This window comes from Globicephala melas, chromosome 3, assembly GCF_963455315.2.
Source record: "Globicephala melas chromosome 3, mGloMel1.2, whole genome shotgun sequence".
Lineage (NCBI taxonomy): Eukaryota > Metazoa > Chordata > Mammalia > Artiodactyla > Delphinidae > Globicephala > Globicephala melas.
Window position 1 is genome coordinate 11,430,565 of NC_083316.1, and position 19,242 is coordinate 11,449,806.

Genomic DNA, 19,242 nt, shown 5'->3' on the forward strand with positions numbered 1-19,242 from the left:
TAATTTTCAAAGAGGGCCAGTTTCCTTACATAACTAAAATGGCCTTCTTTGAAAGGAAATATATGCCATATATATGCTATTGATTTTGTTGAAACTTTAGTTACAAATAAGGATGGCCTCTTTTAATAATAATCTGCTGATTTAAAACAGAGTCTAGTAGAACATTATTAATTATCTTTACCTTGGAGAAATCTAAATGAACTTAATTGATTTAGTAGTGACTTTGGAATCACAGTGTTTCATTAAGAAATACAATATCACCAGAATAAAGATAATACAGATACCTAGAAGCAATTCAAAACAACTCCATATAAAGATAAAAACAAAGATTTGCCAAAACGGAGATTACTAAATGGTGGGAAGGACAAGAATTTTATGAAATAAACTAAAGCGTATATTTCTTTAAATGTTTCATCTAGAGATTCAGTCCATTTAAATTCATACGTATAAAAAATCTCACTTTTTTTCAGAAGCAATATAATTACTACAAAATCTAGTATTTATGGTATGTGTGGGATAAAGAGGAGGACACTTGGCTTTTTCTGAGTATCTTTAAATTAGAAAAATGCTCTAAACAATAAGAATAAACTACCCAAAATTAAGAAAATAGTACCATTTACAAGAGCATCAAAAAATAAAATTAAATACTTAGACATAAACTCAACCAATGGTGTGAAAGACTTGTACTGAAAACTATAAAACACTAATAAAAAAATTACAGGGCTTTCCTGGTGGCGCAGTGGTTGGGAGTCCGCCTGCCGATGTAGGGGACACAGGTTCGTGACCCGGTCCGGGAAGATCCCACATGCCACGGAAAGCTGGGCCCGTGAGCCATGGCTGCTGAGCCAGCATGTCCGGAGCCTGTGCTCCGCAACGGGAGAGGCCACAGCAGTGAGAGGCCCGCGTACCGCAAAAAAAAAAAAATTACAGTAGATATAAATATATAGAAAGACATCATATGTTCACAGGTTGGAAGAATTAATATTGTTAAAATGTCTATACTACCCAAAGTAATTTACAGATTTAATACAATCCTTATCAAAATTCCAAAGGCATTTTATACAGAAATAGAAAATAAAAATGCTAAAATTCATATGGAACCACAGAAGACTCCCAATTTTGAGCAAGGACAAATCAGAATCACGTCCTGATTTTAAAATATATAACAAACCTATAAAAATTAAAACAGCATGGCACTAGCACAAACACAGACATGTAGACCAATGGAACAGAATAGAGAGCCCAGAAATAAACCCACACATGTACAGTCATATGATCTTCAACAAGGGTGCCAAGAATACACAATGGTGAAAAGATAGCCTCTTCAGTAAATGGTGAAAACTGGATATCCATATGCAAGAGAATGAAATTGGACCCTTATCCTACATCATACACAAAAATCAACTCACTCAAAATGGATTAAACACTTAAACGTAAGATCTGAACCATAAAAATCTTAGAAGAAAATGTAGAGGAAAAGCTTCTTAACATTGGTCTTGGTAATGATTTTTTGCATGTGACACCTAAGGCACAGGCAACAAAAGCAAAAATAGATGAGTGGGATTACAAACTAAAAAGCTTATGTACACCAAAGGGAACAATCAATAAATGAACAGGCAACTTATGCAATGGGAGACAATATTTGCAAACCTAATAAAGGGTTAAATATATATTTTTAATATATTTTATAGATATTTATATTTTTTATAGATATTTATATATTTTTTATTTATATATATATATATGGAACTCCTACAACTCAATAGCAAAAAACACGTAACCTGATTAAAATGAGCAAAGGAACTAAACAGATATTTTTCCAAAGAAGATATATGAATATAAATACCAACAGGTATATGAAAAGATGCTCAACATCACTAATCATCAGGGAAATGCAAATCAAAACCACAATGAGAAACTGCTAGAAGAAAACATAGTACAGAGGATACTCTTTGACATAAATCACAGCAATATCTTTTTGGATCTGTCTCCTAGAGTAATGGAAATAAAAAATAAACTAAAACAATGGGACATAATTAAACTTAAAAGCTATTGCACAGCAAAGGAAACCATAAACAAAATGAAAAGACAGCCTACAGAATGGGACAAAATATTTGCAAATGATGCAACCAACAAGGGATTAATCTCCAAAATAAAGAGCTCATACAGTTCAACATCAAAAAAACAAACAACCCAATTGAAAAATGGGCAAAAGCTATAAATAGACATTTCTCCAAAGAAGACATACAGTTGACCAAAGGTATGAAAAGATGCTCAACATCACTAATCATTAGAGAAATGCAAATCAAAACTACAATGAGGTATCACCTCACACCAGTCAGAATAGCCATCATCAAAAAGTCTACAAATAATATAAAAAAATAATAATAAAAATAAAAAAATAAAGTCTACAAATAATAAATGCTGGAGAGGGTGTGGAGAAAAGGAAACCCTCTTACACTGTTGGTGGAAATGTAAATTGGTACAGCCATTATGGAGAACAGTATGGCGGTTCCTTAAAAAACTAAAAATAGCTCTACCATATGATCCTGCAATCCCATTCCTGGGTATATATCCAGAGAAAACCATAATTTGAAAAGATACATACATCTCAATGTTCACTGCAGCAATATTTACAATAACCAAGATATGGAAGCAACCTAAATGTCCATCGACAGATGAATGGGTAAAGAAGATGTGGTAATATATACAATGGAATACTACTCAGCCATAAAAAAGAATGAAATAATGCTATTTGCAGCAACATGAATGGACCTAGGTATTATCATACTAAGTGAAGTAAGTCAGACAGAGAAAGACAAATATATGATATCACTTATATGTGGAATCTAAAAAAAAAAGATACAAATGAACTTATTTACAAAACAGAAACAGACTCATAAACATAGAAAACAAACTTATGGTTACCAAAGGGGAAAGGTGGGGGGGGGGGAAATTAGGAATTTGGGAGTAACATATACACACTGCTATATATAAAATAGATAAACAACAAGGACGTACTATATGGCACAGGGAACTATACCCAATATTTTGTAATAACCTATATGGGAAAAGAATTTGAAAAAGAATATATACATATATATATAACTGAATCACTTTGTTGTACACCTGAAACCAGCACAACATTGTAAATCAACTCTACTTCAATAAAAAATAAAAATAATTAAAAAAAACAAAACCACAATGAGATATCACCTCATACCTGTTAGGATGTGTATTATCAGGAAAAAAAAAGATAACAAGTGTTGGCCAGGATGTAGAGAAATGAGAACCCTTGTACACTACTGGTGGAGATGTAAATTGGTACAACCACTATGAAACACAGTAAGAGGTTTCTCAAAAAGTCAAAAATAGAACTGTCCTATGATCCAGCAATCCCACTTCTGGGTATATATCCAAAGAAATTGAAATCAAGATCCTGAAGAGATATCTGCACTCCCATGTTCACTGCAGCATTATTCACAATAAACAAGACATGGAAACAGCTCAAGTGTCCATCCACGGATGAACGGATAAAGAAAATGCAGTATTTACATACAATGGAATATTATTCAGCCTGAAAAAAAGAAGGAAATTCTGCCATTTGCAAAAACATGGATGAACCTGGAGGGCATTATGCTAAGTGATATAAGCCAGACAACAAGAACAAATAATACATGATGTCACTCACATGAGGAACCTAAAATAATCAAATCATAGAAACAGAGAGTAGACTGGTGGTTGCCAAGGGCTAGGAGGAAGAAATGGGGAGGTATTAGTCAAAAAATGCGAAGTTTCAGTTATACATATGAATAGGTCCTATAGACCTTCTGTATGCCATAGTGCCTATAGTTACCCATACTGTATTGTATCGTCAAAACATTTTGCTAAGAGGGTATATCTTATGCTAAGTGTTCTTATCACAAAACAATCATTATCGTCTTCATCATTCAAGTGAGGAGGAATCTTTTAGAGGTAATAATGGATATGTTTACGGCATAGGTTATAGTTTCACAGGTATACACCTATGTCCAAACTTGTCAAGTTGTATATATTAAATAGGCACAGATCTTTGTATGTCATCCATACCTCAATAAAGTGGTTTAAAAAATTAAAATAAAGTATATCTTAAGGAATAAATAAATAAATTAGAAAAATACACAATAATTTAATACTTTTATAGAAAATATTTATTATAATATAAATAAAATATGCTAAAAATGATATATTTTCTCATTAATGTGACTGGAGATAATAATTTAATTCAGAATCAGGATCATAAAAGCAATTTAAATGGTTTTTCTAGAAAGCGTCCTGCTAATTTTCTAAAAAGAATATATGACACTTAAATCCCTAAATGTATTGAAGTGCTTCCAATACCTACAGATGGTATTCTTTCAAAATAACGTAAGGCAGGTTGGTATTAAGCGTAGATGCTGGTTTTCCCAACAAGATTTTATATTTATAAAAGAAAGGAGGTATGTCTCGTGTCTTATAATTATTTTATCCACTACTGTGACGATCACAGTACTATATATTCATGTAGTATACTGGCTCTAAATATTTACTAGACTAGATTGGAGGCATAGTCACAAAAGCTCACTGGTTATCAAAAGGTTTGAAAAGATTGAAATGCCTAGGTGCATTATATAAAGTTTAAGTGCTAAAGATACAGGAGGTTTAAGAAAAGGGGGAAAAAGTATTCCGAAGCGAACAAAGGAAGAGTGAAGGATCTGATGGGTCTTGATTAAGCTTTGGAACTTAGATAGACCAAGATGAGAGAGAAGATTCTTGATAAAGGGGGACTATGTGTGGAAGAATAAAGATGATTCAAGGATGCTCAGAAATCAAACAAAAGATGTATATCTGAAAAAAACCAAGAGAAGGTTCGTGTTGGATTAGAGAAGACTGCAAGTAAGTTAGGGCCATATTATTGAAGTATGATGAATTTTGACAGTCTGATCCATTGGCTGAACTCTGTAGGTGTTGAATACTGGTAGCTGCTGAAATTGTGAACAAAGATATGTAGTCCTTGAGCCCATGGAGTTTTAGTTTAGCAGGACAGATAAGCATTCATCAAATCATACAACTAAGTACTTAAATTGCAAACTGTGGCTAGTCCCAGGAAGCAAAAGCACAGAGTGCTGTGAAATACGTAACAGTGGAACTGGCTTTGGGGGTGTTGGGAGGGGGTGGGAACAGGGGAAGTTTTCCCTGAGGAAGTGACATTTAGCTGAGCCAGGAGTATCCAGACAAGAGGGAGGAGGGCTCAGGGAGAATGGGAGGAAGAGGGCACTGCATGGGAAGAAAAAGGCCATATTCAAGAATCCAGGAGAACAGATCAGGAGGAAAAAGTGACCTCAGGTAAGGCTGAGGAGGTAGGTGGGGTCAGCTTCTCCCAGCCTTGAAGGCCAAGCTAGAGACTGCTTTTTCCTAAGAGCGGTGGAAGGTTTTAAATAGAAAGCAACGTGACTGGGTTTATGTTTTTCTCACTGTTCTGTCCGCATCGTGAGATGGATGAGAGACAGGTGAAAGAGGAGGAGGGATCATTAGAAAGCTCTTTGAGATTTCCAGTGAGTTACAATGATAGCTTGGCCTAGGATGCCAGTGGAAGGAAAAGAGTTGGATAGATCCCACCAATATTTAGGAGACAAAATTGGCATGACTTAGTGACGGGGCAGACTTGAGAGTTGAAGAAAAGAAAGGTGTTAAAGACAAAGAGTTTTCTGTTGCCAAGTTTCATGGACGATCGTGGGACTTCCTGGGAGAGAGTGACCAGAGCTGAACCAGTTCAGTTTTAGACACTTTGAGTTTAAGGAGCCTATGAAACATCTGCAAGAACGTATCAAGCAGGCAGTTGAGTGCACAGATTTCAAGCCAGAGGACAGACGAGACCAGAGATAAAAACTGATGGGGCATATTACACAGGAGCCTGTGGATGAGCTTGCCAGGGAAGAGGATCTGGGGCAAAGAAATGGGTCTGCCTTGCCCTCCAATATGCCTGGCTCCATAAATGGCGTATGAAGCTCAATAATTATGTTCTGAATACACGAAAAAATAGATGCATGCATGAAAGTCAGGACACTTGCTAGGAACTGCTGACACAGAAATGAAAGCTTCCCTGCCCTCCATGTAACCTTGGCTTGGGTTGATGCAATGAGATTTAAAACAATGGGGAAGATTTGTGAGAAATCAACAAAGGAACGACCTTTTATCTTGCAATAGAAGGGACAATTGAAATAAAGACTTGCCAGGAAGGGCTCCGTTATTTAAATTAAGTCATCCTAATTATAGCATATTACAGTGTTTGTCACCTGAAATTATTTTTATTATTAATAATAATACCTTACATGATATTCTACAAACCACTTGCGTACTAATTATCACAGTTCATAGTAAACTTAAAATAGCTCTTAACTACTGTGGTTTTGTGCTCTGCATTTACATCCTACTTCAAGGAATTTTAAAGTTTTACCCTTAGTTGTATTCAAATTTTAACAGGACTTAAAATTTTAAATCATGGATGTTTTCTCAAATCTTATAAGAGACAACACTGTACATTTGTACTTCAAATATATTAAAATATTTTGTGTTTAAAAGCCACAGATCAGAAAAACCATTATTATCAAGAGTAGTGTGCTGAGAATATATATATACTATATATGTGTGTGTATATATACACACGTTGGCTATAGCTATTGGCTTCTTGCACCTCTGATAATTACTCCAGCTCCACTGTCCCCAGTTCTCCATCTATAAAGGGCAGGAGACGGTTATCAGTCGTTCTCCAACCGGGTACACATAGCTGGAGAGGCAGATGCAGAAGCAGCAGCTGGCAGCACCGTGAAAGGGTGAGGCTACAGAGTCCTCCCTGTCCTCTGCTCTTCGCTGTTTTATCTATTGGGGCTACCTGTCATGTTTTACTGGAAAACAAGACTCCTCTTAATTATTATGACGACACAATAATCAGACAAAACGTTTGAAAGCTACTGCCCTGAATCAGGGTTCTTCTGAAGTTCTGCTACAATAGGTCAGAGGTGAGACCTATCTCTATCCTTTAAAACAGCCACAGATAATTTCTCACCAAAAGCTGAAAAAACCATAAACTTAAGGGTTGATCTCTAACATCTCCTATACAACTTTTGTGTTCAATTTCATGTATAGAATAAGAGAAGCATTCATGTTCCATAGGATGGGAGACTAGAAAGAAGCAGAAGCAGCAAGGGCTCCAGTCATAAAAGTCTCTGTTTAACGTCTTGTTTCAGGCACAGAAGCCATCAGAGGATGGCTGACAACATTTTCCTCTTGGATTTCCAGCACTGCAGCCACAAGAAGGAAACGTCCAAGAGATACTTGGCTTAAACTACTCTGAGGTTGGCCAACCCACTTAAAAAAGAACACAAATGAGATTAAAACCTCAGTGTCCTCCTGTGACGTCCTAGAACCGGCCTGGGGACCAACTGAGACAAAGCTTTCCACCACAATGAAAACACTAGAATCACTGTAAATTAACCCAAGGAGGCACACACTGAAGATCTCATTCGCTGATAATCACGCTCTGGGAAAAAAATTGCTGCCAAAGGAGAGAGAGCAACAGTCTTGCAAAAACCCTCAAACCCTGGACAAAGTGACTTTTGGCTCAATCAGGTAGAGAGACAGCAAAGAGCACAGAATATAAACACACACACACACACACACACACAGAGTAAACCAGAAACTCTGATATAAAAATTTCCACCACACTAACCAGCAGCTAAGGCATCCTTAGGCCATCGGCTGAACCAGACAATAGTGCATCCTGAAATAAGGGCAGGAAACTTCAAAGCGCGATTTCGAAATCTCTCCCCCACTGGCGAAAAGCAGAGCACAATGTGAAGGTTCTGTCGGACCCGGCTCATGAAGAAATCATACAGGTTCTCATTCGTAGGAGGGCGCCTGGGGCACTCTATTTTCATGACTGATATGAGATCACTATTAATTTCATCAATTTCTTCGCAGGCAAATAGGTTGGAGACCTTCGAGAAAAGTGCAGACGTTCAAATTCAATACAGGCATATGAAAACAGATCAAAATATACAGCTCAATATGTATAATCTCTTTCCTTCATTTGTGTCCTTAAACTCACCTTTCATGTATAGAATAAGAGAAGCATTAATGTTCCATAGGATGGAAGATTAGACAGAATTTTAAACCGTGTTTTAAAATACACAAACGATTCTATTACTAACTGGAAAGTCATAGCCCATTAAGGGGGTAAATGGACATATCAAAAATCCAAGCAGCTTTCCTTGCAACCTTCTTCTTCCGTTTTTCCATTTCTCACTTGGAGCTTTCAGTAACGTTTTCAATGCATAGCTCCACGTTTTGATTGGGATTTTTGTTCTTCGAAAACCCAACAGAAAAACCCATTCTTCCTACCGCCCACCTAATCCCAATAATAGCACTTATTCAGTACTTTAACGGAAGGAAATACACAGAGCTCTAACACTGGAGGGAATCTGAAGAGGCAAAACACATCAAGAATAAATGAGCTCCTACCTCACCCGATGATAAAACATTATTCATATATTCCAAAAACGACTCATCTTTAATCTCATTGTCCGTGAAAATAAAAGTGATTCCTTTGCCTTGCTGACCAGCTGTTCTATACAAAATCCTCAGGTCTTCCATCAGATTTGATGTGTTGTAGGACCTAAAGAAATATTGTCATCGTGTCATCAGCTAAAATATGTTAATGGGAAGGAAAGACCCTTATAACAATGCTTTATGCCATATGGTTAACAAAAAATGCTGATATTGTGCCATCAGACAGGTATTTTATTGTATGTAAATATTACTTGTTCATTATATTTACTTGCAGAAATTAAAATAATTTTTACGACTCCACACTTTATAAAACATTGTATTTTTACACACAAAAAACATCTAGAGTGAAAAATTAACCTGAAGCAAAAGTATAATTTTTAACCACACCATAATGCCATCAGAACGTATATACATGTTTCATTTTGAAAATATTTGTTGGTAAAGGTAAGGGAGGGCTTCCCTGGTGGCGCAGTGGTTGAGAGTCCGTCTGCCGATGCAGGGGACACGGGTTCGTGCCCCGGCCCGGGAAGATCCCACATGCCGCGGAGCGGCTGGGCCCGTGAGCCATGGCCGCTGAGCCTGCGCGTCCGGAGCCTGTGCTCCGCAGCGGGAGAGGCCACAACAGTGAGAGGCCCGCGTACCATAAAAAATAAAAAAAAAAAAGGTAAGGGAAATGTCAAATTCTAATATTTACTAAGCACCCATCTGCAATTGATATTTTAGAAGATACCTCATAAATTGAACTAATCTAAACTAAAGCATTTCAAGCCGTCATTATACGGGGTGAGGGCGATGCCCCACTGTAAACTGCACCCTCCTCATTCCCAACACAACTATTTTCATTGCATCTTTGGACGTCACATGAAAGAGTTTTCTGAGCAACCAGTGCACTATAGTAGAATCGTTGGAAACATTAAATATCCCACTCTAAATCTCTCACATCCAAAGCAATCACTTAGTGGAAGTCAACCTGCAATCATGGAACGTTAGACAATATAGAGTAGCCCATTACTGCCAAAAGTAAAAATTAAAATATTCCAGTCCTGGAGACTCAGACTCACTAAATTATTATTTGAATTTTGTGTCATTAAATAAACTCAGAGTTCAGAGCACAAGAGCAAATGGCCTTCTGATTTTTAAAAAGCTACCAAATATTTAACTTCTATACTCTGCTTTTTTAACGTTTAAAACCTAAACCCTAGAACCAGAAATACCACTACCATGCATCAATATTTCAAGAAGACTGCTAGAAAAGTGAGATCTGAGATACCAGAAAAAATGTTCAAAGACACAGTCCCGTGAAAGAGAGAGAAAGAATAAAGAGAGAAAGGGAGGGAAGGAGGAAGGAAAGAAGGAAGGAAGGAAGGAAGAGGGGTGGGCAGGGAGGGAGAGGACAAAGGAAAATAGCTCGCCCCAGCTTCTTGTTATATGGGGAAAACTTTCAGTCCAGTCCCCTGGATCTCAAGGACCCCCTGCCTCAAATAATATGACCTGAGTCATCTAACAAATGGCTGTGCTTCCCAAAGGAGAGGCCCTTGCTTCCTGAGCCTTGGTCATGTGGCTATGCAAAGGCTAAGGCAGTAGGATCGTCTCTGGAAGGTTATAAGAATCCAGAGAAGGCCCTGACCCTCCTTTTCATCAGCAGTGGAGCAGTCCCAATGTGACCTGCAGAGGAACCAATTTATCACAAAGAGAGGACTCGCAAGGTGTTTTTTCTGAGGCAGCACGGCGTAGTTAAAGTCATGGCAGACCAGAAACCAGAAATCTTGTGGTTAATTCTCAGGTTTATCTGGGACTTCAGGCAAATCATAGCCTCTCTGAACCTCAGCTGTGATATGTCCTGCTAACCCACAAAGCCACAAAGTTCTTTTGAAGATCAAATTAGCCTGCGCATGTAAAAGCGCTTTGAAAACGATAAGGTTTTATACAAAATGTTAGGAACAAAAATCTCAGAGTTCAATCCCCTTCCTGTACAGGTTACCTTTTATCTAACATCGCTTCTATCCACAAACTAGAAGAATTATACACAAGGCAACTAAGATTATTTCTCTCTGTTTCAGTACTTGAAAGACACAGTAACATTTTAGATTGATTCTCCAAGCAGAATCCAGTCATTTAGACCAAATACAGGTGTAACAACAACAACTTGAGTATTCGGATCTCCAAACCCAATGTTTAATCATTTCCAACCTTTGTCCCAGCAGGGGGCTATGGCCCTCCATCAGTGAGATAGATCAGTAGCATGTTTTGCCTACAGCTCCAAGCCAACGCTTAGTTAATGCCCGACAGGCAAGACTCTCACACCTAGAAATTAACTTCTAATAATATTCAGCCCAAATAAACTTCCCAAACTGGCCTCTTGCTTCTCGCCTTATCTCGGTTCATCCTCAAGTTCTGTTTAGCCTCTCTACATGTTCCTTTTCCACGTCCTAATTCTCCCCGCACTGCACACACATGGCCGAGGACAACTCTTCTGGGATTCCCTACCCTGATGAGTAGCAGCACCAACTATCCAGTTTCCCAAGCCAGAACCAGGATGTACCAAGTCCAAAAGCTCCAGCTTCCTAAGGATATCTTGAATCTTCCCTCTTTTCTCCTCTTTCACTTCCACCCCTCGGGACACCACCATCTGTTGCTGAGATCCCTGAGACAGGCTTATAACCCTTCCAGCTTAGCTCCTTCTTCCACCTTCTCCACATGCAGATGTGACATGCCTCCCCTAGGGGTGACACATTAATGGTTTCCCACTGCTCTAGGATGAAGTCCAAATTCCTTATGATACCTTCAAAGACCTCCATTTCTCTTCCTTTCCCACTTCCCACCTTATGCTATATACCAGCCATATTTAACTGCTCCCAGGACCTCAAATGTAACTTCACATGTGCTGATCCTTTTGCCTGGAACATTCGTTACTGTTTCTCTTCTCTGAGATAATTCTTACTCATATTCATGTCTCAGCTGAAACATCTCTTTCTCCAGGAAGCCTTTTTTGACCATCCCTTAGACAAGATTAGGAGTCCTTCCCTCATGTTTCAACAGACTCTGGTCTGGTCTGCATTTATTTCCTTATCAGAGAGAGCACCTACGTATCACATCTTATTGAGTGAGTTGCTCAACTGTCCCCATTGAACTGCTGTAAATTCCATGATGACACAGGCCAGGTTTATCTTGCTTACCGTGTATCTCAGCACTAAGCCAGTGCCTGACACACAGTTGGTGTTCAATGAATATTTTTAAATGTATGAATGAGTAAATCAGCATAAACTTTTCATCTGTTTTTCCAGTTTAATAACATTCTTGAAACCTGAATTAACATTTAGTAGGGACAAATTTCTTTTGAAATGCACTAAAAGGAATATACACAATACTCATATCAAGCATAACATGAAAACAGAGAGGCATCTGTTCACTGAAATGAGAGGCTAAAGTGTTTCAAAAGTAAATCATTCATGTGAAATTTTCATGGTCTATGACAGGTTGAAAAGGGAGGATAATAAGTCAATATTCAAGAAGAAAAACGATTATGATTCCCTTATGTATAAGAAAAACGCATTCTTAACCCCAAGTGGCTTCTGAGAACCATTTATCAAAATCCATTTCAGGTTAATTAAAGTGAAAGCGTGTTACCTTGTCAGAGTGATCTGGAAGGAAGTGTAGCCAGCAATGAATGAAGCCAACCTGGTCAGGCTCTGCTTTCCCGATCCACCCACCCCGACCAAGAGGGCATTTCCCCGGGGAGTACGAATGACACGTGAGATCTAGAATATGAAACAGAAAAAGCATGTATCATTTAATGTGCAAATATTTCACTTTTTTCCTATTTATTCAACACAGGCATACCTAGGAGATATTGCAGGTTCAGTTCCATACCACCATAATAAAACAAATATTGCAATAAAGCAAGTTTTTGGTTTCCCGGTACACATAAAGTTATGTTTACGCTATCTATTAACTTTGCAATAGCATTATGTCTAAAAAAACAATGTACATACCTTAATTGAAAAATACTTTATTGCTAAAAAATGCTACCCATCATCTGAGCCTTCAGTGAATGATAATCTTTTTGCTGGTAGAGGGTTTGAAGTATTGTGAGAATTACCAAAACATGACACAGCGAAACGAAGTGAGCAAAAGTTGGAAAAATGGCACCAATAGACTTGCTTGACACAGAGTAGCCACAAACCTTCAATTTGTAAAAAATTGCATATTTGCTAAGTGCATTAAAGCAAAGGGCAAGAAAATATGGTATGCCTGTATAAGCATTTTAGAAGCTGTACATGTCTTAGGATCAGAATAGAAAGATATACTGGTTGGACTAATGAAGGCATTTCTGAAATATAACAGTGTTTAAGAAGTATTGGACAGGGTGGGGAGCGGGGCGCGTGCCTTTAGGAAACTAGGATAGGAGGAGACCAGTAGAGAAAAGTCATCAGACAGCCCAGACTGTGGCTTGCTCTGGGTTTTCAAGGAGAGAAATAAAGGGGACTTTGAGGTTCCCTTTTAGTTTGCCAATCTACTTCAGTAGGATAGGAAAAAGAACAGAAATTTCAAAACAATGTGTATCCTTGGAACACAGAACACAAGGTTAATTAGAGTATCCTCCACATTTGAAAACTAACATAGTTTAAATAGAAGGCAAGAAAATTTCCAAAATATGGCATAGATGATGGAATTTAAAAAGAAGAAAATAAGCATAAACACTCTTCTTATTATTTGGCAAAGATAGTGATACCTAAGGTATCTACTAAGTGATTATGGGTAGACCAGAAGTCCACTCTATGCCAGTCAGTAGCCCCAGACCATTCCAGGTCATATTTGTGGTAAAAGTCCATGATTCTTTGGCTTTATTTGTATTTGATAAACTACTTTCACCGTCAGGTCTCCAACCCCACCTAAAGGGGATTCGCTGTAGAATTCTCTTGGATGCATTTTTCACCTTATGTGATGACTGTCTTTCCCTCCTAACTGCAGTTTGAGCCTGCAGTTTTGCTGTAATGCCAGCTTTTCTCTAAACTAATGATAGAAAGCTATCTGGGGGCTGAGAAAGGATCACTTCTCTGGTGCTGGCAGAAGCCTTCTGGCACAACCTCGGCTCTGCATTCTGACAAGGTTTTGTTAAACATCCTTTTTCAGGATTCCCTCCACTGGCAGGGGCTATACCCTATTCCTATTGGGACTACCACTGCTTTTGGATTATATCCCCCAATTTAGTGTGAGCCCTTGGAAATGGAGACCATTTTTTTGTTGTGGACCTAAGAACCTGGTCCACCAATCCTGGTGAGATTAGTAAGTGATATGCTCTGCTCTTCCAGCCTCCTACTCATCCTCTCCATGTGATGCTCTCCTAAGTTGCTATAGGCAGGGGAGGAGTGGTACTGGCAAGAATTCTTAGGATTTTGCCAGCATCTATTCCTACTCTTTCCCTGGTGTTACTTCAAGAGGCATAGATAGATAAGACAGGTAAGAAGCTACTGCAGGCCATCCTAGAATCGTCTGTGTTGTTTCTTGGTTAACTTTTTCAAAATATATAACTTTTTTCATAAACCATTTCCTTTAGTTGATGCTGGTGAATATATTAGGGTTTTAAATAATTGTTGTTAATCAAGTATAAGGAACTTTCATCCCAACACCTTTTCCTGCAACTGGGTTTAGGTGTTAAACTAAAGTTTTCCATTCCCAGTTTCTAGCACATGAGAAGTTCTTAAAACATATTTGACAAATGATCATATATAAACAAATAGAAGACTTTAAAAGCGACTCAAAAAACTCATAATCTAGTTAAAAACAGAAACTATAAGAGAAAACACAGTCAAGTGAGAACTTCAAATGGGACTATCCTGTCCTATTATCTATAGATTGTAACATACGGATACTCATTTTTTAATTTCTTTAGCAAATATTTTAAAACTTAATAATGCCCATCCTGCCTTACAGGTGCTCACATCCTGAGAGACCTATTAATAGAAACATGCAATAATGCCCCATGGTGAATGCTGGGGTGGATAGGAATGATGGCAACTGGAAAGAATGCAAAGGAAACAACACTGCTTGTGAAGGCGAGTCTTAGGTGTGGAGCTGGAATTTGATCTAGATCTTGAACGATAACTAGAAGTTTATGATGCAAAGAAAATGGCACACTGGGAGGAAGTGAGGTAAATTTTAAGAAGAGGGAATGGGATGCACAAAGTCTCAGAATCAGCAAAAGGCCTGAGTTCCCATAGGGATGGGAACTTCATTACCAGGTATGGAAATATCAGGAAATAAGGTGCAAAGCGTTGTTTAGGGCCATATTGGGGACTTGGTTAAATTCTAAACCTATTTATCAAGCATCACAAGTGTGCCTGTCTCAGCAATACTCCATCCTGTGAATATGAAGGGGAATAAAGTGGGTGCCTGCCCTCACAGAGCTTACAGTCTGGCAGAAAAGACAAATACAAACAGATAAATTCTATACAACACAACACCTGCTGGGAATGCAGCATTGATGAGGTGCTCTGGAATCAGGATGTGTTTAAGCACAAGCAGTTGATTTTTCTGGATTACACCCTAAGCAGAGCACCACGCACAAGGGGTAGAGTGGTAGGCAAGGACTAGATCATGAAAAACAATACACACCATGATTTGAACTTTAACCAAAGAGGCAAAAGAGATATCGCAGAGATATTCTTGGTTTTAAAAGAAAGTTGTTATTTTGATTAAGAAAGGAACTAAGAAACACACTTGGTTTCAGATCATCCTGTTTTGCTGCAGTTTTCATCTTCAATCCTGTCTCTTGGCTTCTATCATGTCTTATAACTAGGTCACATATTTCAAGGCTCACACCCACATGACAGAGTTTGGATGTAACTGTACACAGAAAGCAAGAGTATAGAAGAGAGGGTTGGCCTAGAAAACAGTGAGGAATGTAGCATTTTAGCTCAGAAACTCCAGTCATGGATTCTTTGGCCAATCCCAGAGCAGGCACACTAGAGGCTGAGAGTGAGGGAAAACACAGTCAAGGACCTGTACTGAGGCACACATGCCTTTAATGTCATACCCAAAGTGAAGAAATGCATAATCTGTGCTGCAAAACCCAGAAAAAAAAAACATTTCTAACGAACATCCTCAAGCACAAGACTAACATAAATAACCTCATTTCAATGTAAGCTGTTATGGAATCCCAAGCCAATCAGATTTTGTCTCCATAGACACTTAGTCATGAAGTTGCCTTTGATATTATTTATTTAGAAAATGTTATTCTTTTTGTCTTCTTCCTTTTAATCATTAAATATGATAGTATCTCCATTCTTCCTTTTGACTTTTAGTCAACTATAAATTAGGAGCTAATTTCAAAATGTTATTTATATTTGGCTTTGGAAGAACATTTGCGCTCATAATTCAGTAGATATCTCAGATTCTGAGAATTCAGTTTCCAAGCTAAGTGTCCTCATGCTGGGGACATCCAACCTCAGAACACACTCTCTGTTTTCCTCCTTCTCCCTGACTTAGTCTGGCCTCCTCAATTTTCAGAGGGAGAGTTGACTAACTAACCTCTAAAGCCCTCTCCAGTTCTAAGGTTTTGTAATTATTAGAGGTGACAACTTGTGAGTATGAGGTTGTTCCTCACGGTTAAGCCTAAGTAATGGGAGACAGCCTCAAATTGTCTTCGTTCTAATTAAAAGGATGTAGTCTGAAAACATAATTGACATCAATAAAGTGAGAATATCAACGACGAACTTTAAATGGCATTATCTCCCACCATCAATAAATTAGATCATGTAAGGTATCAAGTAAATAATATATTTTACTTCTAACCTTTGAGGGTCAATCATTGCTGTGATTGGAAATTGTAATGACTCATATGACAAAGTAGAAAGGCAACTGTACTTTCCTGGTGGATTTCATTGTAACAGAATTTTCATCCCAACTCAAAATCAACTGTTTATGCACTATTTTTAATTATTATTTCTAATTGTGGTAAAAGACACACAACATAAAGTTTACCATCTTAAGCATTTTTAAGAGTATAGTCCAGTGGCATTAAGTACATCCATATTGCTGTGCAGCCATCCCCACCATCCGTCTCCAGGACTCTTCATCTTGCAAAAATAAAACTGTACCATTAAACGTTCCTCATTCACCTCCCCTCAGCCCCCAGCAACCACCATTCTTTCTGTCTCTATGAATTGACTACTCTAGGGACCTCATATAAGTGGAATCATACAGTATTTGTGGGTTTGTGACTGGTTTATTTCACTTAGCATAATGTCCTCAAAACTAATGTATTATTTTTTATAGTTATCCTTTGCATTATGCAAAATATAAGCAGACTTTGTGCCTGTGCTTTCAACTCAGATGCCAACCACATTCATTCTATGTAGTGAAAACACTGAGCTGGAAACAGTATAGCAACAGTGAATAAAATTATCATATCACACATTTGAAGTACACCTGCTCTGATTTTAAACCTATAGGTTGACATGTTGCATTCAGTTCAGAAATTAAATTGGAATAGAGCATTGGGTTTATTTTTAAACTGAATTTTCTCCTAGAAGAAGAAAATGAAAGAGGAGGGAAAAAATTCTGGAGTAAAGACAAGTGTCTGTCATTGTGCGGGTGCTACCGGGCGTGGCCGCTGACCTTGACTAAGTGGACCATCGCATCTGCAAAGAACACCAAATCCATGCCAGCGCCACGGATGCTCTCGTTATAGAGCCGCAGGAACATATTCAAACGATCCTTCAGCTGATCAAAAGATTCAACTGGCTCATAAATTTTGGGCATCTCAGTATCAGCCTCCTCAGATGTTTCACCTGGGGTTGGGGAAGAACAATCAATTAAGTTTCTTCAAATCACTGGACTTTACCACTTCCTTCAACCTAAATTAATACACTCATAGCTCTACAGTTTAGCACTGAATAATACTGATTTTTATCCAAATGTCAGAGTATGTATTTTTAGAAAAGAAAAGAAAGCACACAGTAGTCAAAGCATTAGAATGTTTGTGATCATATGCAGTCTTAATTCTTAAATGTATAGAAAAGGTCAATTTCAAATAATGTCATATACATTGAATTTAATTTGAATCCATAATAGACCATTGGCATTTCAAGGATCTTCCCAGAGATATTCGCTAATGAAGATTGAAAAAGTAGGGATTTAATGTCCAAATCAGCAAGAGAAATCAAAAATTAAATTATTTCTAATAAGAATAAAAAGAAAAAGGTCACTGCATTTGCTTAGGAAAATTTTATGAGTCAGAAATTTTAAGTTAGTGGTGAGAATAGAAGTGAATTTGGGGGAATGGAGGTGAAGGGTAGAGATAAAATAGAAACAATGATTTCCTAAATAAATAAACATTGAGTTATCTCACTGGGAAAAGTATTAAAATCACTAAACTTTTTTTAAAAATTAGAAACACATAACATACCAGTTTAATACTTTTCCAACTTTGACTATAAAGCATAATGCCAAAGAAAAAGCTAAATTGGGCATAGGTAAATTCACTATCAGTTAACATTAGTTGAATATACTGATACAGTAACAACCCAGAAATTCACTGGGTACTAGAAGAGTGAGTGGATCTTCCAAATCTAATAGTACATAATTACTTTCAATTGACCCTGTCCTAATATAAAGTATTTTAACCTTTTTATGACAAAGCAAGGAAATTGATTTAACATAATTATTAGGATTGGTCCATTTGCAAAGCTCCCACTAACTGAATTTCAATAGTCACTTCCTTATTTCATAGATGTTCATTTCAAGCTTTGACAAAGTGCTTTGAAGTCACTGAAAGGTTCTGTGCTTCCCTCTAGACTCATTCACCCCATCCCCAACCAAACTCCCCACCTCCAGCCCCCGCCCCACAATGCTGCAGTTGCGCTTTGCTCCTAGAAAACCGTAATCTAGTTACTTATCCTTCTGAACTAGAGGAAATAAAATACATAAATTCTAATTACCTTGTAAATTCTCTTACCTTTACATGATTTTTGGATGTGGGGGGCCTGATTGAAAATAAACTGTATCAGCTTCTTTTTGTGGAAGGATCAGTCCAACTGCATAGCCAGCAATAAACCTCCCTTTGCAATTGTCACTCAGAAACTTAACAGATCACATACATCCTTATCTAATCTAGTAAGAGGCTGCCTGGTCATTTTCAATCATTTAGAAGATATAAATAGCATGTGTTTAAACATGCCTCTTTGAATATGAAAATTAACTTAAAATTCCTCCTCAGTATTAGAAGAGGTTTCTAAATGAAAGAAAAATATTCTACTTAAGCTCAGTTATTTCTGAAGGAAAAAAATAATTGGAGCCCCACCTCTTTTCATAAGTAATATATCTCAATTTTTTATGGAACCATAACCACAAAATCTTCCCTCAACATCACCCACCTCTTTCTAATTGTATTCAACAGCCCTCTCAGAGGATGTGAGGTTTTTCTTGTTATTTTCAGCACCTGGAATACTCGAGTAATAATTATCATAGTTTTGCTATGTTTCATCTGGCAGTGAGTACAAGCCACGGACTGCCCAAGCCATCCACAGATAACATTTCATTTATTCCCCACAGTGCCCCATGACTCATATATTAATATTTCTATTTTTATAAATGAGGAGAATGAGGTTCAAGAAAGTTCAGAGACTTGCCCAGGTAATGTGTGGGAGATCCCTT

General features: G+C 37.7%; 1 protein-coding gene across 1 annotated transcript in view; it reads right to left on the reverse strand.

Moving 5' to 3' along the window:
- Positions 1 to 19,242, reverse strand: part of DNAH5 (dynein axonemal heavy chain 5) — a 273,908-nt gene that overhangs the window by 69,527 nt on the left and 185,139 nt on the right. The window contains exons 52-55 of the mRNA XM_030856579.2: positions 17,206 to 17,378; positions 12,214 to 12,344; positions 8,539 to 8,692; positions 7,748 to 8,015 (exon numbers count right to left, since the gene is read on the reverse strand). Of these exons, the coding sequence (XP_030712439.2) occupies positions 7,748 to 8,015; positions 8,539 to 8,692; positions 12,214 to 12,344; positions 17,206 to 17,378 (726 nt within the window). The remainder of the gene's footprint in view (positions 1 to 7,747; positions 8,016 to 8,538; positions 8,693 to 12,213; positions 12,345 to 17,205; positions 17,379 to 19,242) is intronic.